Genomic DNA, 27,210 nt, shown 5'->3' with positions numbered 1-27,210 from the left:
ATATTACCAAATATTTCCTCAAGACCACCCATAGCCTGAAAAGCTGATCCTCTTCTTAGTCTCTGGGGCTCTAAACCTGCCCATTTATGATCAGGCACGGTGGGAGGCAGACATGTACAATGACACTTGATTATGAGTCTGTTAGCTCTTTTGCTGGCTTCCTGGGTGTGTGTGTGTGTGTGTGTGTGTCTCTCTATAACAGTAGCTTAAGGGATGATGTAAGCGGGCTTCCTAATTGCAGGGTGATACAAGGGTGTGTCAGATCTCGCTGCCTCAGGGAGCACTACATTTGTGTGTGTGTGTGTGTCCTCAGGTAACAGAATGATATAAAGACTCTTTGGTATGTCTTTCTGGAGGTGTTTGCTTGGATACCAGATAAATGTTGGCTTTTTTTTCTCACTTCAACATCCTTTCACTCCTTAAATAACTGCCCCTACACCTGATGAAAATGAGACGCCTGAATTTAACAAGTCAAAAGAGAAGCAGGGAGATTTATATTGACCTTTTTTCCTTTGGGCACTGAGGATACGGGGTTATAATTAGTTTTCGGAAAATTTGACTTTTGACGAAATTCGACAAGCTGCCAGCTGAATTAAAGGCTTACCTTCGGGGAAAAGTGATATTTCTGGAAATTACTCACTTTCAGTCTTATAAATTTGTATTATTCATTCGACAGTGTGTGGCCTTCCTTGGTTCTCACGGATAGGTTAGTGTTAAAAGAAAAGACATTATGGCATATTACATTTTATTAAAAACAAAAAATGACAGTGAAATGAGTATTTTTTTATTTTAATTGTATACCTTTATTTTATTGATCTCTTATTGAAATATAGAATATATGAAACCTGTAAAGATTGTATGTTCTTGCATGTAGTTTGCTATCATTTTCCCCTGAAGTTGTCCCCAAAATGGCTGTCAGGTAAACATTTCTTTAGAGAAATTCAGTTTTATTTATTAAATAAATAAATACACTTAATTAGCTTTATATAAAAACAACAGTCTATGGTATGTCCTCATTTAGAGTCCACAGTGTATGTGTGTGTGTGTGTGAGAGAGAGAGAGAGAGATTGCAAGAATGTGCATTTAAAAAGGGGGTAGGAGGAGAGAAGAGGAGAATGACACCACTCTACCTGTTGAAACAAAGCACAAATGTAATAAGGCTCTCCTGACTTTTGTCTTATGTGTGGGTGTGTGTTTATGTATGTGTGTGTGTGTGGAGGGGGTTAACAGAAAAAAAAAAATTTCAAAAGTTCACTTATGAAAGGGTTACTGGATGTTTTTTATGATTCATTGCATTGTTATGCCGCTGTGGTGTTTACACACACACACACACACACACACACACACACACACACACACACACACACACACACACACACACACACACACACGCACACACACACACACACACACGCACACACACACACACACACACGCACACACACACACACACACACACACACACATTCCCACATAAAAAACAATTTCAAATGACCCAAACAGCTTCAAATGTCTGTGAAGAGTAAATGATGTTTCATTGGTGTAATATTATACAAAAAATGATGTCTGATGTTCATTTTATGTTATCTTTTTTCCCATCTCCTCATGGAGGTTGAGGGGGTGAGGGGCAGGGAAAGGGGCGATGAGTTTGACAGGGCGACAGCGATAAACGAGTGTGACTGCAGCGAGAGTGACGTGCTAAGCAGAGGGGTGGAGACGCTTGTCTTTTCAGAATGAAGGGAATCACCATGGCAGCAATTAAAAGCCTGAGGCTCCCCGCGCTGGGTCAGTGTGCACAGGGAGATGAAAGTGTGTTTGTGCATGCATGTACGTGTGTGTCAGAGAGTAAGTGAACTCCCCAAAAGCCGTTACTCAGCAGGGGGGAGAGAGAAATGAACTAATGAACTTTTAGAGGAGCAAATCTTTGAGAGAAGGACAGGTGTCAGCTGCATAGAGGTGATGAACTGATTAAACTGAACTGTAATAGTTATGACTGATAATACCTGCTTTTGTTCACTGGTTTGTGCATCAGTTGTTACCATAAGGAGTTAATGATTAAAGATGACAGGGAAAGGATTCACAACTCATTTAAAACAGAATGTGATTATTTACTCACCCTCATGTCTCTTAATGAACCGTTAATAGTGACCAGGGACTGTCAAGCTCAGAAAAGGGGAAGGAAAAAGCCTACTAAAAACCACAAAAAAAGTTTCATAAAAGTATGTCTCAACTTAACTGTTATAAGAAATTTGCCTATTTTAAGTAAGAAATTATTATTTTATTATTTTTTTTTATATTTCTCTATGCACTCACACACCCTCTCGTACACAAGGTACCCGCAGCTGTAAATATTGTTTTTTCCAGTGAGGTGGGAGTTGCTACGATGGTCTTGACATGGTTGTTGAACATGCATTTATGGAATGTGTCTTTATGCAAGTCTACAATACTCTATCAGACATAGAAATCAGTAGTTTAGATAAGCCTGTGTGTGTGTGTGTGTGTGTGTGTGAGAGAGAGAGAGAGAAAGCGAGAGAGAGAGAGAAAGAGAGAGAGAATAGAGAGTGTGTTAAAGGGATAGTTCACCCAAAAAAATTATATTTATTTGCTCACCCTCATGTTGATCTAAACCTTTATAACATTTAAAGGTGAGATTTTTAAGAATGTGCTGAACTGGTTTTCAAACATCAAATACAAGGATGTGAACATACCACAAAAGTATAAATTATCCGTAAAGTGGGATATGAATTGACCCATATATTAAAAATCTTCTGAAGTCATATATTTGTGTGAAAAACAAATCAAAATTCAGCCACCGAAATTTCATAATACAGAGTTATCATATGGCTTTAGAAGATTTGGATAGTAGCTAATAAGTCAAATGGACCATTTTTAGGATACTTTTATGCTTTTATGATTTATATCTTTTTTGAAGTTTGAAAACTCCACTCTCCATTCATTATTATCAGTAATGCAACCAGTATGTTGTTAAAAACGTTTTTGCTCCTTTTGTTGTCCACAGAAGAAAGAAAGTCGTATGTGTTTGGAACAACAGAATGGTTGTTCCAAACACAGAAGTAAAAAGGAGAAAACTAAAATTTTTTGGGGGGGTAAACTGTTAGTTTAAAAGTATCCACCTTATTCTGCTCTAAACAATGCGCGCTGCCATTACGACGACTCCGGTTGCTAACTTCCGGTTTGAATCTGGTCTATGCTTTTTTGCCATGTGTTTTAGATTGTGTCATACTCACATCGCTAAACTAAATCGAAAAAAGAAAAAAAAAACATTCATCAAATGTGATCTGATCACGTTATTTTTTATTAAATCACAGATAAAAACAAAATGAACTGTTTTCTTTTCTTCACAACTTCCAAAGGATAGCTGATGCATGACTGCACGATCTCCCTAATCCAGCAATACATGAACATCCGACAGTTTATATCACCCCCGACTGCTGCAGAATAACCTAAGACATAAGCTTAGGCTGTTTAGCCCTTTGACTCCTGCCTACCTCTGCTTTCAAAGATGCATAGTCTATATATTTCCCAGGCCTGTGAGGCAAGTCTACATTATATGCCGAGTTTCGGTTCATTCATGAGACCAGACTCCTGTTTGATGAAATGATCATGATCTATTTTCCACTATATTTACTTCTTATTTATTAAAACCAGGCAATTGGTTGATGAAACATTAGTTGAAATTAAGATACAATTAAAGGGATAGTTCCTCATGTTGTTCCAAACCTCTATGTGTTTATTTGTTCTGCTGAACACAAAGGAAGATATTTGGAAGAATGTTTTAATCAAACATATCTCAATCTCCATTGACTACCAGAGTAGGATACAAGAACAAATAAACACATAGAGGTTTGGAACAACTTGAGGGTGAGTAAATACTGACAGAATTTTCATTTTTGGGTGAACTATCCCTTTAATAAAAAAACGAAATTCACTTTAAGAAAGGCTTTGTGGTTTCTCTTTAAGATCTCTGTGAAAGTTTTAAAGACGCTTTCATAGCGGTCACGTCCGTAACATTGTTTTTTTGTTTTTTTTTTCCTCATAAATGCGAACACAAAAAATAAAATAAAAAAATTATGTTGTGTGGAGGCTGACCCTTCTTCATCTGGTTAGTAGGCTATTACTTTTATTTTGCGCAGTGTAATTCATAGAATTACTAAAATATACTTTGCCAACTAAAAGTTAAAGATTTGTTGTGTTGTGTGTATTTCGCTCATATTAAATATAAAACGCGTGTGTAGACTTATATTTTTCAAATGTTTGGACTAGAGTTCAAGCATTCTATGTAAACAGAATAACAGATACTTCAACCGGAAGTAGAAATTCGTTTAGTCAGTTGAACCCGCTATGAATCATGGGAAATAAAACAGGCGCAGAAAAAGGTGGATAGTTAAAGGGTTAGTTCACCCAAAAATGAAAATTAAGTCATTAATTACTCACCCCCATGCTGTACCAACCCCGTAAGACGTTCGTCTTCGGAACACAAATGAAGATATTTTTGATTAAATTTGAGAGCTCTCTCACTACCACATTGGCTCCTAAAGGACTGCCTCTTGACGGCCCAGAAAGTCAATGAAGAAAATGTTTAAATATCCCAAGTGACTACCGTGGCTCAACTATATGTTTATCAAGCGACGCGAATACTTTTTGTGCGAAAAAACAAACAAAAATAACGAGTTTATTCGACTATTTCTTTTCTTCCTTGTAGGCCAGAACGAGAATTCCTTAGATTTCCACGACGCATGCGCGAGATTTGCGATCTGCTCACACCAGCCTTCACTACTTCAGATCGCAATTCTCGCGCATGCGTCGTGGAAATCTATAAGGAAGTCTCGTTCTGGCCTACAAGGAAGAAAAGAAATAGTCGAATAAACTCGTTATTTTTGTTTGTTTTTTCGCACAAAAAGTATTCGCGTCGCTTGATAAACATATAGTTGAGCCACGGTAGTCACTTGGGATATTTAAACATTTTCTTCATTGACTTTTTGGGCCGTCAAGAGGCAGTCCCTTAGGAGCCAATGTGGTAGTTATACAGCTCTCAAATTTAATCAAAAATATCTTCATTTGTGTTCCGAAGACGAACGAAGGTCTTACGGGGTTGGTACAGCATGGGGGTGAGTAATTAATGACTTAATTTTCATTTTTGGGTGAACTAACCCTTTAACTCAGAATTTTTAACTTACTGCATGTGCAAAAATGTTCTTCTAGCTCAGTAAATTTCTTGTAAAGCTCACATTCACAGTTTATGCCACCTGTTCTGACCCAAACAAGCTTGACTTCCTGTGCTACTTAAATATACAGTATGTGTGTATAGTGTGTGTCTGAGTGTGTATGTCATGACTTCAGCACCTCAATTGCTCACCTCTTCCTGTCTGTCAATAAGTGTAGTGCTGAACTGACAGATGTGGACTAATTGGCCCTGATCATTTCAATGGATGTGGATTTGGTGCTTTCTCTCTCACACACTCACTCTCTTTTCCTCTGCTTTCCTTTCCTCTACTGTATGTTTTCCATTGGGATAGAAATGTTTTCACTTGGGAATGTGGGTCTAGCAGGTGTTAATTTTATTTTTCCCTTTGTCTCGCTCACTCTGAGTCTCTCTCCCAGGAATTCCTCCCATGTTAGGTCACTGTAATCTCACTTCTCCAGTTCACTATTATGATGAAGACATGCAACATAATACCACCATTCGGAAGTGTGTTTGTAAGAAAGAAAAGAAGGAAAAGCAAGAGAAAGAGAAAAAGAGATTTGCCGGAGAGACAAAATGGACCTTTAAACCTAAGTTCTTGAAAGGAATTTTTTTTTAGATAATCCCCCTCTCCCACCACTAAGCCCACTCTCCAAAAAACGTACTTCATTTCCATTGATGATTTCGCTCACGTACGTTACGCTCTGTTTGCCAGCTAGTTCCTAAGAGCCTCAAAACGTCGGCCATTGCAGTGCCCTTTACAAAACCAACTTCCTCCTCATCACCTCTTTCTCTATGAGGTCTCTTCCTCTTCTGATGCGTTTCTCATTCTGACTAGTAATCGTTTGGGTTGTGTGAATGAGTTTGGCCTAGTTATAAGACCCCAGACAACTGAACCGGACAACTGAACTTTTCTAATCAACACTTGCACACAGAGTGATTTTGTGAAAATACGAAGGAATTTTTCAAAAGGTGTAGGGTATAAATGCAAAGAAAGAAATAACAATTTGTCAAAAAAACTCAAAGTAAATGGAAATTTATTTTCTTGAGAGAGGTTTTCAAGCATGTTTTGTATAGAAAACGATTTGACATCTGCATCAGTTTAATATGTTTAAAGATCAAATGAGCTGTGAGTTGAACTTGATCTTGTGGAGACTGGATTTGAACTTGTGTCAGTGCAAAACTGTATTTCTCATCGAGATTAGGTTTACTGGATGTGTGTGTCTGGGTAAATCCCCCAGCCTCTAAAAATAATGCAGGAACTGTCGGGAATGTGACACACAGATATAACGACTACAAGAGCTTAACATGGATCAACACCACACAGACAAACACACACACACACACACACACGCACACTTACACACCCTATAAAAACACTCTCTCTCAATAAACCTAAACCTGTCGACAACTGCTGTGGTAGTTAGACACACTCACAAAAGTCTAAAGACAAGCCCAAATGCACACACGGCGTGCACTGATACTTTTATGTGCAATTGAACACTGCAAACATCATATAATTGTCCACTGATATGTGCATCTACTCAGTGTGGTGTTTGCATGTGTTGTTTGAGTCTGGGTGGTAATGTCTATCTGCTCATGTGGGCCAGTTAATTTTAGACGTCTCTTTCTGCTCAGAAGTCTCTCTTGTGTCGCGTCGGTGTCTGTGTAGGAATTTGTCACTGTAAGTGTCAGATGAATGCATGAGGCGTCAGTGATTTCAAAACGAAATGCTTATCAGATCACACCTAATGTGCTAAACATTAGAGAAGCAATTCCCTATTCAGTAGATCAGTTGTTTTTAAGGGGTTAAGAACAAATATAACAACTGTCATCATTTACTTAAAGGTGCCATCTGGCATAAAAAATCAAATCATACTCCATATTCCATACCAGACGGGGGCAGTATACCTCCAGAATGTGAGTTGTGCCGCGTGCGCATGCACTCTCACGTCTTCAAACAACACGGGCCAGCGCTGTCTTGCTCTCTCTCCCTTGTGCATATTAATCAAATCAATTGACATGATAGTAAAAGGTTGGAAGACCGCAGTTTCATGTGGAGCATTTGGAGATTTTTAGAGATTAGAGACTCAATGAACAACATCTCAATACTAAATTATAAAGGCTGCCTCATAGACGCCTGTCTCAAATATAAGCTGGTGCATTTCAACGATATGGGAAAATAAAGCCCAGACTATTATTTGAAGTTTTGTTCATATTACATTTTTATTGTTAGTTTGAATTAATTTGACAGACAGCATTCGCTGATGTTGACCAAGCTAGAGCTGCCAACTCTCACGAATTCACCGTGAGACTTTTCACTTTTCACACACTCTCATGCCACATAACGAGTTTGTCACGCACAGAAAAGGACACGGAGACCGACAGACTAGACGGAGCAGGTCAATTATGATATATAAAAAAAATCTCAGCTCTCAGATTCTGTTTATTTTATAACACAATTCGAACAATAAATACCGTTTTGGCGCTTGTAAAGGTTACACGACAGATCCCTAGCGCACGTGAACCGATCATCTCTACTAGCTAATAGTAAAAAACACGAACACTGTTGAAAGATACAGTATGCTAAAACTTACCAAAATGTATTCCTCATCCATAATATCAACCAATCATTTTTCTAACTCTTCCCTGAACTGAAATGTAGTAGTGGGCTGTACTTTCCACATGGTTGACATCAAGTTCAAGTACACACACACAAGCCGTGCGAGTTACTCGTGTATTGGAGTTTGGCTGGTGGTTATGTTGCTCGCCCGCATACCTCGTCCCTTGGCCGAAACTGGTATTATGACACCTGCTGGGCTGGGGCTAGTAATTTAGCATGCTAATTCTGTTTAATATCTCGGCAGCACAATAACATGTCATTTTTTAAATGACATCATCATATTTCTTCTCATTCTTTTGATGCGTGTAGCTCATTTTTTGGATATTTTAACCTCAATTTTTACACATGGCACCTTTAACCTCCTGATGTTTTAAACCCATACGACTTTTGTCTTTGGAACACAGATGAAGACATATTTATAAAAAAATGAGAGATTTGTGTCCCTCTGTTGAAAGTAGGGGATTAAGTAGAGTCAGGATTCATTAAAAATAGCATCATTTGTGTTTCAAAGATGAAGTCTTTTGAATGCCATGAGGGCGAAAATTCCTGTAAGATAAAACATTGTTATTTATTAAGTTTTTTTTTTTTTGAGCAGCAGAGGCCCAACAATGTACCTTGAAGTGTTATGCGTTTGTTTTCTAAATGTCAGATGTCATACATTTTTATGCTTTCGATGGCCAATTAAACACTGTGGGTGGCACCACAAAACCATTTATTTTCATCGCTACATAGTCCCTTTTTAATGTAGTCCTTAACATTGCATAGTTTGTTAATATTTCTTGAGGATGAGGGCGGTCTAATTTGGCTGCTTCTATAAAGTGACATGAATTTGTGGCCCTGGAATTGTGCCTGTGTTTGTGTGTATGCTACTAAATTAGGGACACCCTAATTTTTTTTTTTTTTTTAAATAGTATGGTTTTCTTGAGGTGTGGTTATAATATTTATATCAAGCAATATATAAAACACAATGGAAAGTCCCCATTTCGATAGTTCAGTAAACATGTCAGTTGGAATACATCTAGTGGGAGTTATTGATGAGTCATTTATATATTTTACTGAATGTTGTGTCTAAAAGCAAGCGTGTCTCGCTGCTCTGGAGATATAGGTGTGGTTAGGCAAATATGTGTGTTTGACAGACAGTGGTGACTGACTATTTATTGAAGTTTATGTCTGATGGACAGAACTGGAAAAAGAGCAACGGGCCAACTATGAATAATCTTTTGGAGCAAGTGTACAGACAGTGGTATGTTTTTGTGTAACATGCATTATTGGCTTTCTGTGATTGCAGATGGTATGCTTCACCGGTCAATATGTTTTTTAGACGCACTAAAACTAGCACACTTTCACAGACACAGCCTTTATCAGTGTGACCCCAGCACACAAACGCACACACTCACACCCAAGTCTTTCTCTCTCGCTCTATAAACGCATGACTTAGGGCCATGTTTTAAGAGGGAGATGGAGAGAGTGGAGAAAAGTAAAAGAGCAGCTGAAGTGAGCACCAATTTGCCTTCCAGGTTTTGAAGGGTTTTTAAGATGCTCAGCTTTCAGTCCATATAAGACATAGAGAAATGACCTCTTAAACCACTAACAAACACAAAAACTTTGAATGTCTGCTCAACCCCACTGGATTAAAAGAATGCCATCCTTGCTTGGGCATTTGGATGTATGAAGTGGACAACTCAATATACGTAAGATGATGTAGAATTTAAAGAAAATGTATCCAATAAAACTTTTGCCGTTGCCGTTTTAAATTCACTCGAGTTTAAAAATTAGTGGGAAATTATGACAATAAAGAGTAGTTGATATAGAGGTACGCATTTTCCTTTGGGTGAGGATTCGAATCCCACATTAATAAAACAAAAATGCAGCTGTTGTGTATGTGGAGCATTTATGCATTCGATTTTGCAATATCACTGGACCATTCCAGTGCTGACATTACCATTCATATTACTCACTGACAAAATGAAAAATCTTATTTTTGCCCATTTTCAAGAAAAGATGATTGAATATGTTGCTGCAATTGAAAAATTGAAGACAAAGAAACAAATTGTACCAAAAAAAAAAATAATTGAAGAAAGATAATGATAAAAAATATATGACATTGCTAGAAGAAAAATACTGATCTATAAAACTAATTGGTCCCACTTTATATTAGGTGGGTTTAAGTATTATGCACTTACTTTGAAATTAATAATTTCTAATTTGATACAATGGACTTATTGTGTACATACACATTTTTACTTTGCTCATATTTTGAAAATACCTGCATGTAATTACAGCTGTAATTAATTTATGTAATTACAATTGTAATCACATAGTTGCCCCTTCCCTTACACCTTAACCTACCCTTAAACCTACCCATACCACCATGCCTGACCCTAACCTTACAAGTATCAGACCTCAATAGCAGCAAAAGAGTTTTACAACACAACCTTACTTATTTTTTTATGTAAGTACATAGTACTTAAAGTGGGACCAAATAGATTTTAATAAAAATAAATAATCAATTGCGCAAGTTCGTACTCCATATTTTCCCCCCTGATTTTCTGTCGGGTGGGTAATGCGCTCACTTGCCCACACTTATTCGAGAAACTATGGACAGATGGACAAATATTGCTATATTCTCTCTCTCTCTCTCTCTCACTCTCTCTTATCCTCTGAGTGTGTGATCTATTAAGATAGTCAGACAGGGGTTGACAGATACACAAAGGCTTCTGCAGTTCTATTGTGGTGGCAGCCTCACCATACAGTACTATCATTGTGTATGGCCTGCGGGTGGATTGTGTGTGTGTCTGTGTGTGTGTGCGTGTGTGTGTGTGTGTGATCATGGGACTTACACACTGCTCTGTGATGAATTACTCAGAGTGAGCAGATTATACCGGTATGACATTGATATATTGAGACATCGAGTGAAATTTTATTGCATTCGAAATGTGTGTGTGTGTGTGTGTGTGTGTGTGTGTGTGTATGCGAGCGGGTGGATGTATAAGGATTTTTGATGGTGTAGAGCCACTTGTTATCACACGGGTGAATAATGACATCAAACTGCTCTCTCACACACATGCGCGCACACACACACGCACACACACACTGGTACACACTGTATTGGAAAAACAGATGTTTTAAAATTTCCAATGCATATATTAAACACATGGGCTATTTTTGTTGTAATGTTTGTTTCTGCGAAAAGAAAAAAAAAAGGTTTGGATATCTGAACATAATTATATGGAGAAAAAAACTGTTTGCATTTATATGTGTGTTTGCTTATATAGATGCATTATAGGCTACAAGTGTGTGTGAATGTTTGTGTGTTTTGGTTGGAGTGTATATTGAATTCCTGTCTTTGTGCTTTCTTGCTGTCATGGATACATGTTTTCGGGGTGTACGGTGGTCCATAGGAATCAAATGAGGCGTGAATAATATATCTCTTAATGACTTCATTCACATCAATAGCATTGACTCTAATAAACCTCCTGCCATGACTGGTGTGTGTGTGTGTGTGTGTGTGTTCATTCATGTGGCGCTGCTGAAAGTAAACACACTTAAATTGAACTGTTTGTGAAGTCAGGGGATTTTTCCATTTATGCACACACAAAATTATCCATTTAAGTTTGTGTGTTTGTGTGAGTGTGTATCTATGCACATTTGTTTTTACTGGCACATTTACATTTCTCTTTTGAAATTGTATGCATTATGGAGTGGAACATCATTCAAAGACAATCTAACAGACATACTTGTGTAGTTCATGGTAATTTGATCCGTCTACAGGTTTTTCTGTTGGAGTTTGTTATTATGATTTAAAATGTCTACATCTTTAGTGTTTGTCTGTACATGCTCAGATATGTTTTACCTTAACAGTGCCAGCATTTGCCTTTTTTAGGCATATGTGCCACATTTTTAATAGTTCCATGGTATTTATTTAAAGGATATTCTTTGGCATATATATATAAATATGGTAATCATTAAGGACCTTTATATAAAACAAATTGGCTTGTTTGTTCATTATTACAAATGAGTTTGTTGTGTTCTTGACCTTGATGCGTGAATATTATATTCATTTGTGTTTTCAGATAACAGTGCCAGCATTTACTGTTTTATTTTAGGGATATGTATACTGTTGAAATAGCATTTTTTGCATAGTAGTGCATGGATAATTAAATTAGCATGTTGTTACATTAATGTTATATAGTAGTTACATTGTAATACTGTATGTTTCTGAAGTGTCTGTGAGTCAAAAGACAGTTTGATGATTACTTGCAAGAGTTTTGACTTTGACGCGGTCTCTACATTTTATTTGTATGTTTGCTTTGGCCCTCACGCTTGCATACGTAACCTTCTGCGTGTGTGTACAAGCATCTGAAATTGCAATAAGAAAATCCCATGACAAGAATTTCAACCACAAAGCAGTCAGGAAAAATGAGCATCAATGAGAGAAAGCGTTTTTCAAAAATATAAAACACTGCGAACGGCACTAAAGTCATTGAATACATTCAAATAAGGCAGTAAATCAGTGTCTTTACGATCCCCCGAAGTGTCTATATGCGGTTTAGACATGAGGAACACTGCGCGGGACGGCAGAACCCTTCTGTGATGCTTTATGGCTTGGTCAGGCGTTAACAGAACCTTCCATTAGCCTTCAAACAAAATCTCCCTTCAACCATGATTATTTGTTCCTGATGAACTCGTATGAGAGTGGAATTATGGGAAAGGTCACACAGAGAGAGGGAGATGATAACGTTGACTGTGTTTTGTATGTAATGTAATCAGATATGTAAAGCTGACATCTTAACAGCTGCTCTGGGCTGAGTTTTATTGATTGGTTCATGGTGGTTTAGGCCGAGGGAAACTTCTGGTAAGGCTGACTTGCAACCTGCTATTACAAATGCGAGACGCACACACACCCGTGCAAACACACACACAAACTGTGGTGATCGTTAAGCAGTAAATTATAGAAGGAAATCCTCGACGGCTGTATGTAATTCCCACTGGCAGATTGAGTGTGACTGGAAAACCACACCATCTCCCTCCTCTCTTTCTGCTCTCTATGAGATTTTCAATCTGTGTTTTGCAATTGTAGATTACCGAGAAGCCGAAGTTGGTCTGATATACTTATTCAACGTGTGCGTTTGAGAAACTGAATCTTGAAGCTACAAAATCAACAGCTCTGACAGACACATCCTTAAAATGACCCGCTGAAGAAATGGGCTTAACTCTGTGTGTGTGCTTGTGTTTGAATGAGTGAGGAAAGGACAGATGGACTTAAGCAGCTGTGTGTGTAGCCATTGGTCATGACTGAAGTTTGCGGGTGTGTGAAAGACAACATTGAGGCCTCGTCTGTATTTGAACAGGAATATTTCAGTTTGACTCACCCACACACACACGTATACTGTTTGCTGGAATCGACAGCAAATAGCTACGAGACTCGAAACATCTTGAAAAGATTTAGAGAGCGCGAGAGAGAGAGAGAGAGAGAGAGAGAGAGAGAGAGAGAGAGAGAGAGAGAGAGAGAGAGGGAAATAGAGTTACTATCTCCTGTCTTTCATCTTCAAGTGTTTCTTTGTCTCAATTGTTTCGATCTGTGTGTCTTAAAGAGAGAGAAAGAGCAACTGATAGACCGACAGAGGCAGAAAGAGAACGAGTCAGAGAGAATGTCACACAGGGAGACACAGACAGAGAGAAAACAAGTGGTTGTGGGAAAGTTGGTGGTTGTCTGTGTGCACCCACACTGGCACAATCAAATCCTGCTCTCTCACATAAACACACACACCGAAGTCTGACTGACTTTTTGACCCTGAACTCAATTCAGTGATGGATGCACAATATTGTCATGATTATTCAACAACTTTAATACTGTATTATTTTAAAGCGGTTTTTTATTTGCCCTAAAGAGTGTTAGTAGATTCGTTTCTGTGAGTTTATGAGAGCATAAAAGATACATGCTAATAATAGTGAATTATATAATAAGTCATTCAAGGTGGATTAAAGGTGCTATCCTTTTTTTATTGTCTGGTTGTGGGTTGTAATCACACATTACAATGATCCACTTGTCAGGTTTTGCTTTTAACTCTGAAGGCCACTATTCCTATTTTTGTGATTTTCCAGATTTTCCTCGAAATCCATCGTATGTGACGTGCATGCGCGCGTGCAACCCCTCTCCTTTTTACATGCAGTCTATGTAACGGCACTGCTGCTGACGACATGGAGTCTGATAACACCAAAAAAAATGACCTGCCTCCAGAACAACACAGACTCCAACACAAACTCCACATAAATATAAAAAAACAAAACAAAAATGTATCTGCTGAAGCTCGTCAGGCCAAAAGTGAATTGGATCGACTTAGGACGAAGAGCGTTTGAATTATGGAGAGACCTCCGCTATTTTTATTGTGATAAATGACAAGTTTTCAGATATGCTGAAATAATGGTAAACTGTAATGAAATAGCAAGGTAAACTACAACATACATGAGACATGAAATGAATACAAAGACTGTTCCAGGATAACAAAAAGTAGGTGCTTTAGGATGTAACTTTTATTTTATGTACTAGATCTACTGTCTAACGTCACTCATCTCACTACTATCATATTGTTTATAATACACATTTCCAGACACGTTCAGTACCAGCCCATTCTCACCCCCAAGGCGTCACTTAACTGACATTAGTTCAACGTCAAGAGTTTCCAGCATGTTGTGTGATGCTTTCTCCGGTGTGTTGAAAGTCTCAGTGTGACCGTGTACCGTGAGTGCCCGCTCTTCTGTTCGAGAACGAGCACTCTTGTAAAAATTGGTTGCGATCTGAAACATCACTGATAGAGGGTGCTAAAAAAATACATAGAGCACCTTTAAGCTTTTTGAATGTTCTTGTCTTTCAAGCCAGGCAATATTCAAATGTAATTTTTGCGCAATATAACTCACAAAAAAAACTCTAAATGAATAAAGCGGAATTTCCATTCCATTTGTTGAAGAGCCTATTGTCACTTTCGGTAAAGGAAATTAAGTTATTGCCACTGGGAAAGAAAGAGCCTGTGGCTCTTTTAATAAATGAAATATATTACTTGCCGTTTAGTGCATACAGACAGAACGCTGTGACAATGTATTTAGCTATCAGCTGCAGATGCGTTCTGTTTGGGTGCAAGTGTGTGAGAAAGTTCTGGTAAGTTAGAGTGGCCAATTATTTTGATAATGACTTTGGCATTTCAGAATGACCAGAGCAACAAGTGAATTGAAAATTACTTTTTTTTTTGATGCTCCTCTAGAAATGTATTTGATAATAGTATTCATACCTTAAAAGATGTCTCAAGCAAGCATTTTTTAATCTTCTTTCCAGCATTTTAAATGCAATATTTCATAGATATCCTACTGATATTTCACTGTCCTATAAGTTTCTTAAAACTGATTCCACGACTTGTCCTTTTACCATTATATTAATCTGGGTTTGTCAGTTCCAACTTTAAGTGTAATTATATTTCTTTCACTAGAACTTGACTAGTGCCCACCTCACCAATATTTTTGTCTCTGTGTGTGTGTGTGTATGAGAGAGAGAGAGAGAGAGAGAGAGAGAGAGAGAGAGAGAGAGAGAGAGAGAGAGAGAGAGGGAGAAGGATGGCAGTCTGTGCCCTCAGAGCCAGGCTTACAAGACGAGTGCTGAATGCCTCCAGTTAACACCTCGCTAATGAGCCTCTCAGGGGAGAGCAAATGATCAGCGCTCATTTCTTCACAGATCCCTCTAACATCTGCTAATGTGTGTGTGCGTGCGCATGACATTTTCATGGATGACAGGTGGTCTCCCCAACACCACTGGATGAGAGAGAGAGAATGTGTGAAGCACACATTCAAGCTCACAGAGTACTAATCCATTTTCAGTGTTTTTATCAATGCACCTCGGCTGTTAGTGAAACCAAATTCCTTGTAGTAAGAGGAACAAACTCAAGTGACAAATTATATCAGTCGCAATGAAACAAAAGTAGCGACAACAGACCTTTTTTTTTTGCATATTGTGATGTGTGAGTGTAATGGTTTTTTAAAAAAAGAAAAGTTTTGTAGGTCTGGGACTTCTTTCTATCCATCAGTTGTTGAATGGATTTTGAGATGTGGATGTTGCACTCCGAAATGAATGGGGGCTTGCAGTCAATTTTGGAGTGGCTGGGTTTAAGCAGACTAAATGATTGGAAAATTCCAGCATACGCCATGAGAGAGAAGATCTGGAAGATACGTTTTTGAAATTTTGATGAAACGTTATGAGATTAAATAAAAAATACATAATTTAATGAAACACAAGATCTATAACGTGCATTTTACAAAATAGATAGGGTGAATTTTCATGTCATTTTAACATCAAATTTGTCATGTTATTTACTCAAAATTAATTGTAAATTTTTTTTAGAAAACATTTAAAAAGAGAAATTGCTTAATATCTATTTACATGTTGGTAGATTTGAACTTATTCAACGAAAATGCCAAACAGGAAGCCAATAATAAAAAGCCAATAAACTCAAAATGGTCAAAAATCAGCCAATGAATCTGTCATTGTGTGTAGGCTATTAACTAAAGTGAACCTGATAAGTAAAGTGTAAAAAAAAAAAAAAAAAAAAAAAAAACAATGTTAAAGAAAGAAAAATAAATGACTTGAGAATAAATGCAGAATTCATCAACTTGGGTTTGTACCGGCCAGACGCGTATTGGCAATCGATTGAAAGACTCATATCAGGGACAGTTTCACCCTGGCTCAAACGGAAAATCTCTACACTTGCCGCCTGAAAAAAACACTTCCAGCTCCGATGTTTGTGTGCTTATCGTGCCATTTGGGGAGATAGCATTGTTTCTTGTTCGTCGCACTGGCGGTAATTTAACGCTTGCTATCAAAGGCTAAAGGATGTGATCTGTCTGTCTCTCTCTCTCTTTCCACTCATTCCTCCCTATCAGTTCACTCTTCCCTCTCTTTCCTTCCTTCTCTTCCTCTCTCTATTTGTCGAGCACTGTGTGGCAAGGTACATTTTTGTAGAATGTCTAGGTTTATTCCACCACAAACTAGTATATAAACCAAATTCATATATTTTTTTCTAAGTGTTGTTTTGCTCATCCACAGCGCATAGAAAAGAAAATACAAAATGTGTCCATGTAAAGCAGCAACAAAAGACCAAGCAGAGTGCTTTTGCCAAGCAATCGGTTACTTAAAGTCTCGGGGCCCAGGACAAAATGTTAATCGGTGGGCCCCCTCTTCCAATGAGAAGGCTATAGCATAGTGCACTTTAGTGGGCCCCCCTCGTCACGGGGCTCGGGGCAACATTCTCGGTAGCCCATCCCCCAGCTACGGCCCTGGTTGGCCTTGGACAGAACTTTTGCTTAGTTGTCCTACTATTTCCTGAGTCCACTGGCCTTTCAAGTCAATTAAGACTACAGGACGAAAGTCACATCGCATTATTGAAATTCATCAGCCTAACATATTTTTTATAATATGTCCACCAAACCTAACCACACCCCCGACCAGAGCTGTGTTGAATATAGTAAATCACAAAATTTTCACTTAATTACCCTTCTCTCATTTTTAATTATCTTTACAAGGTAAATGGACATACATAAACCTAAACAAAAACACCTAGTGCACTGTAGCAGATGTTAGTGTCTGTGGATGGTTGTCCATGCTGGTAAGATTGCACTGCCCCCTAGTGGATGAAAAAGTAATCCAACACTGCAGATACATCCAGACAAATGTGTGTGTTAGAGTGAATATTTTTTGATATTATAAATACCTGTCTGTCTCCCTGGCATTTTTCATTTAAATCCTGCTGGTGCTGTCATGTGCCAGTCATAGAAATGACAGGCATCGAGATGAATGGAGCCCTCGACAGACTGGCCTGACCTCCCCACACACACATAAACGTTGATCTATTACGGAGGGTGTCTAGTTTTTGGAGACTGAGTGTCTGTGTCCCATTATGATTGACGGATGAGGAATTTGACTGACAGGTCTGGCTAGCTGAACTAGCTATTCACAGTCTGTAAGGGTCCCATGCTGTGTGTGTGTGTGCGGGTGTACGTCTATAAATGAGAGGATTGTCTTTGAGGGTCTGCTTTGCGTGAGGGAAGACACTTCATTAAAGTCACCCCCTACCGAAACGCACACACAGGAACCCGCACGCATGCATGGGTGCAAAGGTCAACCTTTGAGAACCCCTTGAATGTTGAATCATGTGACCGAAGCTTAAAATCTGATCATGTGACCCCTTAAAAAAAATCAAGTGTTTCGTTTGCGGCTATTATGATAATGGGTGTTCATTGAAATGAATGGTCATAATTAGTGCAGGTGGGCTCTTCATAACTCATTATGCTCATTACCAGTGTATGAAAACAGAGAGATGGAGAAATGAATAATTGATTAGATTAGTTAAACTTCTCTCAGTGTTTTATTGTGTTATATGAGGTATTTTTGTCCCTCAGCAGGTGAAAAGAAAGAGTGAAAGTGACAGAAAATGAAGGACAGAGAGTAGGAATAAAGCAAGGATTAAGCTTCTGTTAGTTTTTGTCCAATTATTGAAAAGAGGAAGAGAGCGAGTGAAGCACTTCCTCTGAAGGTGTTCAGGGGTCATCATTCAACCCTCTTACTCTCTCTTTTATTCTCTGTTTCTTTCTTAGCTCTCGATTCCCTCCTGGGTGTTCCACTCTATGCTGCCACTGAAGTTTCAGTGTGTGTGTGTGTGTGTGTGTGTGTGAGCCCTCAGTTGTCAAGCCCACCTCCCACCATGTCTTTGTGTGTGTGTGTGTGTGTGTGGTACTTTATTTCGATGTAAGTCGCCCCGTTAAAAATGGGAACAGTTTTTTTTTTAATTGTTTTGTTTCAATGGTTTGATTGCCTGTGCCTGAATTCATCTCTCCCTCATCTGGGTGACAGCTGGAATGTTTGTACTGTAATCCAGACGTACGTTTGATCTCATAAATGCGCACGCAGACCGGTGTCGGTGTCCTGTACAGACGCAGATGAACCTGATTAAAGACAATTCTCATTCAGTTCACGCTCAGGTCATGTCAGGATGACATTTTTAAAGAGCACTGAAGACTTAACCATGGCTGTTTAAATGTCCGCTCTCTGATGCCTAGAGAACCAGGAAAATGTTTGTTCAGTCTCATCATAACTGTTTGCATGAGCGTTTGCTGTGTGTGTGTGTGTGTGTATTTTTGTTGCATTTCTTCTTGCAGAAGTTACATTTTTAACTTTGTTCTCACTCTGTTGGTTTCCTTCCTGCGTTCTTTTCTTTTGTTGTTTATTTTCTCCCGCAGACTGTGCCTGCATATGTCCATGAATCTTTTGTGTGTTATTTGAACATAAGGCTATTAGTTATGTGTAGGTTTCACACTGGAGGATTTTGCTAAAGTAATCAATCATATAATTCCTTCATTTTTTTTCTACTCTCTTCTCTTTGTCCTCTTTTTCATATTGACCATATTTATCTAAAATGACTGTTTGAGACAAATTGTATGACCATAAATTGTTTATTTAGCTGTATAATGAAATCATTAGTCTTCACTTCTTCTATCAGTCTTAGATTTTGTCAGTATTTATTCACCATCATGTCATTCTAAACCTGTATGATTTTCTTTTCTCTGTAGAACACAAAAGAGGATATAATTAAATGCAGTAATGGGGATTGGAGCCACACACACACACACACATAAAAAAAATAAATAAAAAAATAAAAAAAAACAATATGAAAGCCTAAAAGACATCTGTCTCAGCTCTTGTGATGTGTTCGTAGCATTGTCTGATTCATAAGCAAAACATTATTTTAATATTTTTAATTTCTCTCTACCAGAGGGCCAGGGTGCCCCAGTAATTCTCACAAATATTTGCATTTAGTTATTAACATGATCTTTATTAAAATCCTAAAAATACTAAAAATAGCAATATACTGTACAACATTCAACTGACATCAACATTTTAGGCTAACACTTTAGAATAGGGTTCCTTCGTTAATGAATAACTACACAAGAACCAATGAGTAACACAATATTAACAATCTAGTAACTATTATTAACTACAAGAAACTCTGATTAACGAACTAGTAAGTAATAGCGCACAGATGAAAGTGGTAGTTCACTATTAACTAATCAATAACTACTATTTTTTTAATACTTCCCAGAGACCTACTGAAAACGTTTATTAACAATCTAGTAACTACTATTAACTAAAATAAACTCTTATTAACGAATCAGTAAGTAATAGCTCACAGATGAAAGTGTTACTAGATACAGTACTTCTGTGGTAATTACTAATTATTTGGATCCGTATTATAAAGTGAAGATCATTGGAACTAACTAGTAATGACTCAAGTGTTACTACATGATCTAGTCATGATTTGTGCAAACGTCTGAGATTTTTGGTGAACTTTAGAATACTTTTAGAAAATGTCTTTAGTAACACTTGAGTAATTACTAGTTAGTTCCAATGATCTTCACTTCATAATACGAATCCAAATAATTAGTAATTCCCACAGAAGTATCTAGTAACACTTTCATCTCCGAGCTATTACTTACTAATTCGTTAATAAGAGTTTCTTTTAGTTAATAGTAGTTACTAGATTGTTAATACATATTTTCAGTAGTTCTCTGGGAAGTATTAAAAAAAATAGTAGTTATTGATTACTTAATAGTGAACTACCACATTCGTCTGTGCGCTATTACTTACTAGTCTGTTAATCAGAGTTTCTTGTTCGTTAATAATAGTTACTAGATTGTTAATATTGTGTTACTCATTGGTTCTTTGGTCTCAATGTCAAATATTTTAAGAACCACTGAATTAATCTGTCTTATTTACAAAATCAGACTGCTCTTGTTCTCGCTAAACAGCTCACTGGATGAAATTATCAACTTTAATTTCATATGGCTTCAGAAGACATGGAGTATAGAACACAAATCATATAGACCATTTTTATGATTCTTTAATAGTGTTTTTGATGATTGAAAGCTCCAGTTCCCATTTACTCTATTGTTATGTCATGCATTTCTCCTTGTGTGTTCTAAGGATGAAAGAAAACCATACAATTATGAGTAAATTATGACAGAATTTTGACAGTTGATGTCTCACATGTGTCTGCCTTTGCTTTTGTGGTACACAACAACCAGAAGGTTACCAAAATCGGTGTACTTTCCAATTTAAATAGAACTTTGATAATTTTAATATATACCTGTCTCCATAACTGCTAACGATTGTTCATGTTCTCTTTCTCTATTTTACAGTGACCTGAGTGAAAATCAAATCCAGGGGATTCCCAGAAAAGCGTTCAGAGGAGCTACTGAGATCAAAAACCTGTGAGTTTTCTGTATCTATGTGTGAAATTTAATGATTGTGTGCTTTAATGAGATGCCCAGGCAGACTGACCATCACACACACGCCCACACACACACACACACACACACAGAGAGATGGGAGGAGTGGGCAGTGCAGGTAGACAACAGTGGAGGAGAACACAGCAGACAGAGTGAGGAGGCTGCAAAGTCAAGAACAGTAATTGGGGGAGAAATAAAGAAAGACTGTGACAACAAAATGAGTGAGAGAAAAGAAAGACAGATTGATGAACAGGAGAGTGAAATATATACATTGATTATTAGTAAGGAACAGTGTTTCTGAGAGAGTGTGCTACTCTATTACGATAATCATTTATCACCAAAGAGAAGAACTTCAAATATTTTCTCTCTGTCTTTTTCCTATCTCAGGCAGCTGGACTACAATCAAATTTCCTGCATTGAAGATGGAGCGTTCAGAGCTCTGCGGGACCTAGAAGTACTGTAAGTGCACTATGTGTGTGTGTGTGTGTGAACTTGGGTGATTGTGTTCTGTTGAATTAAAGCCACAGCAGAGATCTTTTCAGGTATCGAGGTCTCCTCAGACTTGGTTCAAAGCTGGGTAAAACCGATTTTTGGACTGTTCCAGAAACTATGTTTGATTTAAAGACTGGAATTGAGATTAGAAAAGTGTATGTTCATGTTAAATTGGTATGAATTTCAATGTATGTAGACTGCATGCCATGTGTCTGGCTGTCAGATTATGCCTGATGTTGAATAATTGTAAAAAAAACGCATATCTGCTTTTTAAAGTGGGATTAGTGGAATAATCCTGTTAGAGAAAATGGAATCAAGACAGATAAATGGGATTGTGTCAGATTATTTTACTTGGATTATTTCGATGCTTTGTGACAAATGGACAGATGAGGTTTAAAATTCTGTTATCACAGAATTGGGACACAAAAGGAGTTATTTAGCAGAATGTCTTGTGGAAAAGTAGATGGGGACCATGGACAGCTGCTGTGGTCACCATTCACTTAATTTGTTTAGAACCACTTGAAAATTTTGCTTCCACACAAGCTACAAAGTCATTTGGGTTTGTATATGTTTGTTATCTAAATAGGTCTATAAAATGATTATTATATTTTCCTGTCTTTGTTTCACAGCACACTGAATAACAACAAAATCTCTCGCTTGTCTGTGGCCAGTTTTAACCACATGCCCAAGCTCAGAACATTGTGAGTATCTCTCTCTCTCTCACTCTCTCTCTCTCTCTCTCTCACACACACACACACACACACACACACACACACACACACACACTCAAACTGCTTTAAACCAGTTCTTCAGACTGTCGTTGATTATCCAGCACTTATCATGCTGGCCCTTAATACGTGTGATTATGGGGTAATAAGGTGTAATAACGGTATTAATATGTATGTTTCATTAGCATACATTTTGTATATTGGAGTCCTTTGTGTGTGATCATGATTTAATCCAATTTACATGAGCTAAAATTGCTATATCAGTATTCTGGTCCTTGTTAGCTAAACGTCAGCAAGAGATGATGGAAAGAATGACCAGTGAATGACAGGATGGGATGGACAATGGCCATGAAACATGGGCTAGTGTGAAATGCCAGTCATTGTTATTGTTTACTTACACTAAAATTGAAATTAAAACTGCTAAACAAAATATGACAGTGAATTCAAAATATTGTATTAGTGTATAAACAATACTAAAATAACACTGTTACCATAGTTAAACATTCCATTGAAAAAAATTAATGGTAGGGGTTAAATTTTGTTTTGATAAATGTGTAAAAAAAAAAAAAAAAGAACCACCGAAAGTTATGCGTTTTAAAATGAAAATGCACTGGTGTACACGTATAACATAGGTAGCATAGTCTGCTCGGGAATCGATGCTCTCAACCCAAATATGGTTCTTTCAATGAGTAATGGGCCTATATGACTCGACGGCGATTTTTTTAAACCTTTTTTTTTTCAATAATAAATGTACGGTAATGTGTTGATTCAATTAAAAATCAACATATCACATATTTTAAAATATTACATAATTCATTGAAGCCTCTTTGTCATGTATAATACACCGACCAATCGTAATCTGGCACAAGAAGTTCAAATTTCATTAGACAATGTGAAGTGGAGCGGTAATTTTCAGGTCATTCATAAATCGTTTCAAAATTACATGGACCGACGAATTTACATTTATGAATCTGCATCGTTGAATCAATGGATGTTTCAATCCATTGATTCAATGAAATCAAAAAACTAGCACCAAAAGTAGCATTAATGGTAAGTAATACTCGTAGCCTATTCAAGTCACTTGTATTTTGTCGTTGTAAATTGATAGACCGTTTATTATGCAGTAAACATAATTATGCTAGCATAGATAACCATGCAGCAATACAGTAACATCACTACTGGTCAAATATTTGGACACATCTATTTTAATGTTACTTTTTTTCAGGATTCATTAATGAATAAAAAGTTAAATAGAACAACATTAAATCGTTACTGTCACTTTTTTTTTAAATCAATTTCGCACATCCTTGCTAAATAAAAGTATTCATTTATTTAAAAGAAAGAAAAAAAGAAAATTACTGACCCCAAACTGTTGAATGGTAGTGTATTTTGGTACAAAATATTTTTATTTTAAATAGTTGCTGTTTTTTTTTTTAACTAAGAATCCTGAAAAAAGTACGAAAGGTAATAAGTATATTATAACACGCAAACCTCGGACGTGCAGAGAGTTCCTCAGGGGCAGGGGCTCAAATGTAAAAAAGGGGCACTGAGAAACTCTCTGCACATCCCTGGTTTGCGCGTTGTTTGTAAGTACAAAACTGTAATTGATTAACTGTTCGAGGCAAATTCAATAACACTAACATACACTCTCACACACATATACACATCAGCTTAGACTGCCTCAAATGACTCTTTCTCTCACACTCTCAATCTCTCTAGTCGCCTCCACTCTAATAATCTGCTATGTGATTGCCATGTGGCCTGGCTCTCTGATTGGCTGAGACAAAGGCCCCGCCTTGGCCTCTACACACAGTGTATGGCCCCACCCTCCCTGAGGGGCCACAACATTGCTGAGGTTCAGAAGAAAGAGTTTACCTGTACAGGTGAGTTTGTGTGTGTTTGTGTGGCTTGTTGATAGGAGATAAGGGCTTCTAAGGATAAAGACAATAAATACATGTATTTGCTGTTTTGTTTTGTCAAAGCTTTCATATTCTGTTCATTTTTCGGCTTTTCTCTTTCTTTGCTCATGCTTTCAAGACTTCAGTGAAGGCAAGTTATTTGTGCTGAAATCACATGGACAAAAAAGTTTCTTTACATCAATTTGCATTTGGTTGCAATATGCAGTCCACCACTTATTTTTCATTTTTCTCCTTCAAACTCAACCTTCCTTTGTGTAGCTCATACCTCTACATCACTGTCATCTCTTTTTATGTGTTTTTTAGGGCCCCAGTCACACTCGTCCTGTAGTGTTCTGCAGTGTCCTGAGCTATGCACCTGCAGTAATAATATAGTGGACTGCCGAGGGAAAGGACTGACTGAAATACCTACCAACCTGCCAGAAACCATCACTGAGATGTGAGTGAGGAGCAGACACACACACACACACACACATACACATCTGGTTTACTATCTTTGTGAGGACTCTCCATAGATGTAATGGTTTTTATACCGTGCAAACATTGACCCATCACAGGAAACATTCTGCATTTTTACATTTTACATGGGGACCTCAATTTACATGGGGACCTCCCCTAGAGTTTGTGTGCATTCGGGTTTAAGTCCCCACCAGGATTGAAAAAACATGTACACACACACACACACACACAGATTATGTTCATATGTCTTCCTCAGTCTTCTGTTAGGTTGAGTGTAATGGTGGATTTGCCCCCTTTGTGACAGATGCAACTTCCACATTCCACACACATACACAGTGAGGGCTGTATCTGTATCAAATATTTTAACTACGGAGGCCATGCTGAAGTCATGCACATTAATTCAGTGTGGAAATGGATTTATTTTATCAATGGAATCTCTTCTGAGGGCCAACGCTCTGCCAATGGGGTCTGGATTGAGACGCCACATCTTTTTTTTTAACTGTTGTGCCTCTCACTGCCAGGGTCATTGTCTATCTTTTTTCTTCCCATCTCTCTCTGTCTGTCATCCCCTCTGAAAGCTGCTTGCATGGCCTTGGCAGATGAGTTGGATTATCTCATTTGGCTTTGGTTGAATGAAATGTGTGTGTATGTGTATGTTCGTCCACCTGCGGGGATCTGATTTTCATGCTCTGTCAAGTTTGGAGAGCTTATCTGATTTATGACATATTTACTGTTAAAGAGAAGAACAGATTTCTAGAGAGAGACAGCGAGAAGGAGAGATGTTATAAATAAGCATTGCATTAAGTTGAATGCTAGAGTACTGAATGAATAATATATTTATGATTCATAATTAATTTTTAAAGTCTTGACTTGGCAGGTGGGAAAATTACAGCTGATGATGATTTATATTTTATTGCAGTAACACAATATCCATATTTAATCACATTTTTGCATTTAACAAAAAAATAATTAGCTTAAGTGTGTAATTTTTACTATTTTTCTTTCTGGGGGTTTTTTTTTTTATTATTATAATTTGTTTGTGCATGTGTCTTTGGTTAAAAGCTGTCTCAATTAAAAGCAGCAGTTTTGGTGTACAAGTTGTAGAAATACAATACTGTAGTTAGCCATCAGCCATGTAATGGAAATATAACAAATTAGTAAAAAAATAAAACAGATGATTGTGTGGAAAGCGTTTGAAATAAGAAATAAAGTAATTGCAAAATGTAAAGTTGCTATGATGTCAAATACAACAGCCTGTATATGACTGAGTCTTCATTATATCCTAAACATGTTTTTCATAAGTACTGTTCAATGTTAAAATGTTAGTGTGTTTATAATTCAATTTTCATGGAGCAGATATTTTGGATTTGTTCTCAGCAGACATGGGCACTGCCTCAAACTGGAACAACAGCAAACAGACACAGATGCTACACTGTGATTAAAGTCATCCCAGAGATATTCACATTAATCTTACATTTGTGCCTGTCACATTGATTTTCCTCTTGGTTCCCCTCTTATTGTATTAGATTTGTATAATATAAAAACATATTTTAACTAAAAAACATTGTCCAAGATTACAAAAAACGAAGCATTCAAAATCTTCACATTTCTTTCGGTTTTCTAGGCTAACATCACCCATCATTCTCATACTCTCCAATAACTCCTCAATAGTGGTGTGTCAGTGTCCATCATTTTCCAGTTACCCTCACCTTTTTGAGATTTGAATTATTCCCTCTGCAATGTTCCTTCCATTTGTTGATCTGGTTTATTCTATCTATTCACAGTCGACTGGAGCAGAACTCCATCAGCATTATTCCGCCAGGAGCATTCTCACCTTACAAGAGACTGCGGAGAATGTGAGTGTGTGTCTGTGAGAGAACACATAGATACACAATCACACAAAAACACACTTATTCTATCTCTATTTTTTCTCTTCTTTTCAGAGATTTGAGTAATAATCAAATAACTGAATTGGCTGCAGACTCCTTTCAAGGCCTCCGATCTTTGAATTCTCTGTGAGTATATATATGTGTGTGCGTGAGAAGAGAATGTAAGAGTTATATTAAGCTTCCATCATTCTTTCAATTATTGATGATCTGGCTCATTCAAGCTTTTAGAGGACAGAGCAGATAAATTCCTGCAGGGTCTGAGTCAACCCAACCACCATTCAAATATACAGGACACCTGTCATTTTAATAAATAACAACTTTTAAAGGCAAACTCAGTCATTTTTCTCTCTTTACACACAGTACAAAATAGTCATTTACGAGATGGCGATTTTGTGTGAATTTTTACAGTGCGATTCGGTTTAGAAAAAAATTATGACAATTTCAAGACACACTGAAGAAGTCCTGAGAGCTGAAACGTCTGTGCTTCCTGTGTTAAAAAAATAAAATAACAAAAGATTTCGAATTTTGAGTGCGAATCACAACTGAATTTTTGATGTAATTAAATAGATTCACAAGC

At 37.4% G+C, this 27,210-nt stretch overlaps 1 protein-coding gene across 7 annotated transcripts in view; it reads left to right on the top strand.

Annotated features, from left to right (window-relative positions):
* The window catches only part of slit2 (slit homolog 2 (Drosophila)), a 107,514-nt gene that overhangs the window by 26,805 nt on the left and 53,499 nt on the right, over positions 1 to 27,210 (top strand). For 6 of the 7 annotated variants that reach the window (XM_039693712.2, XM_089132319.1, XM_089132321.1 and 3 more), the window contains exons 5-11: positions 21,060 to 21,131; positions 21,537 to 21,608; positions 22,271 to 22,342; positions 24,089 to 24,252; positions 24,592 to 24,724; positions 26,529 to 26,600; positions 26,688 to 26,759. In XM_039693712.2, coding sequence (XP_039549646.2) covers positions 21,060 to 21,131; positions 21,537 to 21,608; positions 22,271 to 22,342; positions 24,089 to 24,252; positions 24,592 to 24,724; positions 26,529 to 26,600; positions 26,688 to 26,759 — 657 coding nt within the window. Of the gene's footprint in view, positions 1 to 21,059; positions 21,132 to 21,292; positions 21,431 to 21,536; positions 21,609 to 22,270; positions 22,343 to 24,088; positions 24,253 to 24,591; positions 24,725 to 26,528; positions 26,601 to 26,687; positions 26,760 to 27,210 lie in introns of those variants that run through there. The other variant, XM_089132323.1, reaches the window with a different exon arrangement.

The sequence above is a fragment of the Pimephales promelas genome, chromosome 6 (assembly GCF_988280905.1).
Source record: "Pimephales promelas chromosome 6, fPimPro1.hap1.1, whole genome shotgun sequence".
Classification (NCBI taxonomy): Eukaryota; Metazoa; Chordata; class Actinopteri; order Cypriniformes; family Leuciscidae; genus Pimephales; species Pimephales promelas.
The sequence above is the reverse complement of the archived record's forward strand: the minus strand, read 5'-3'. Positions and strand labels throughout refer to the sequence as shown.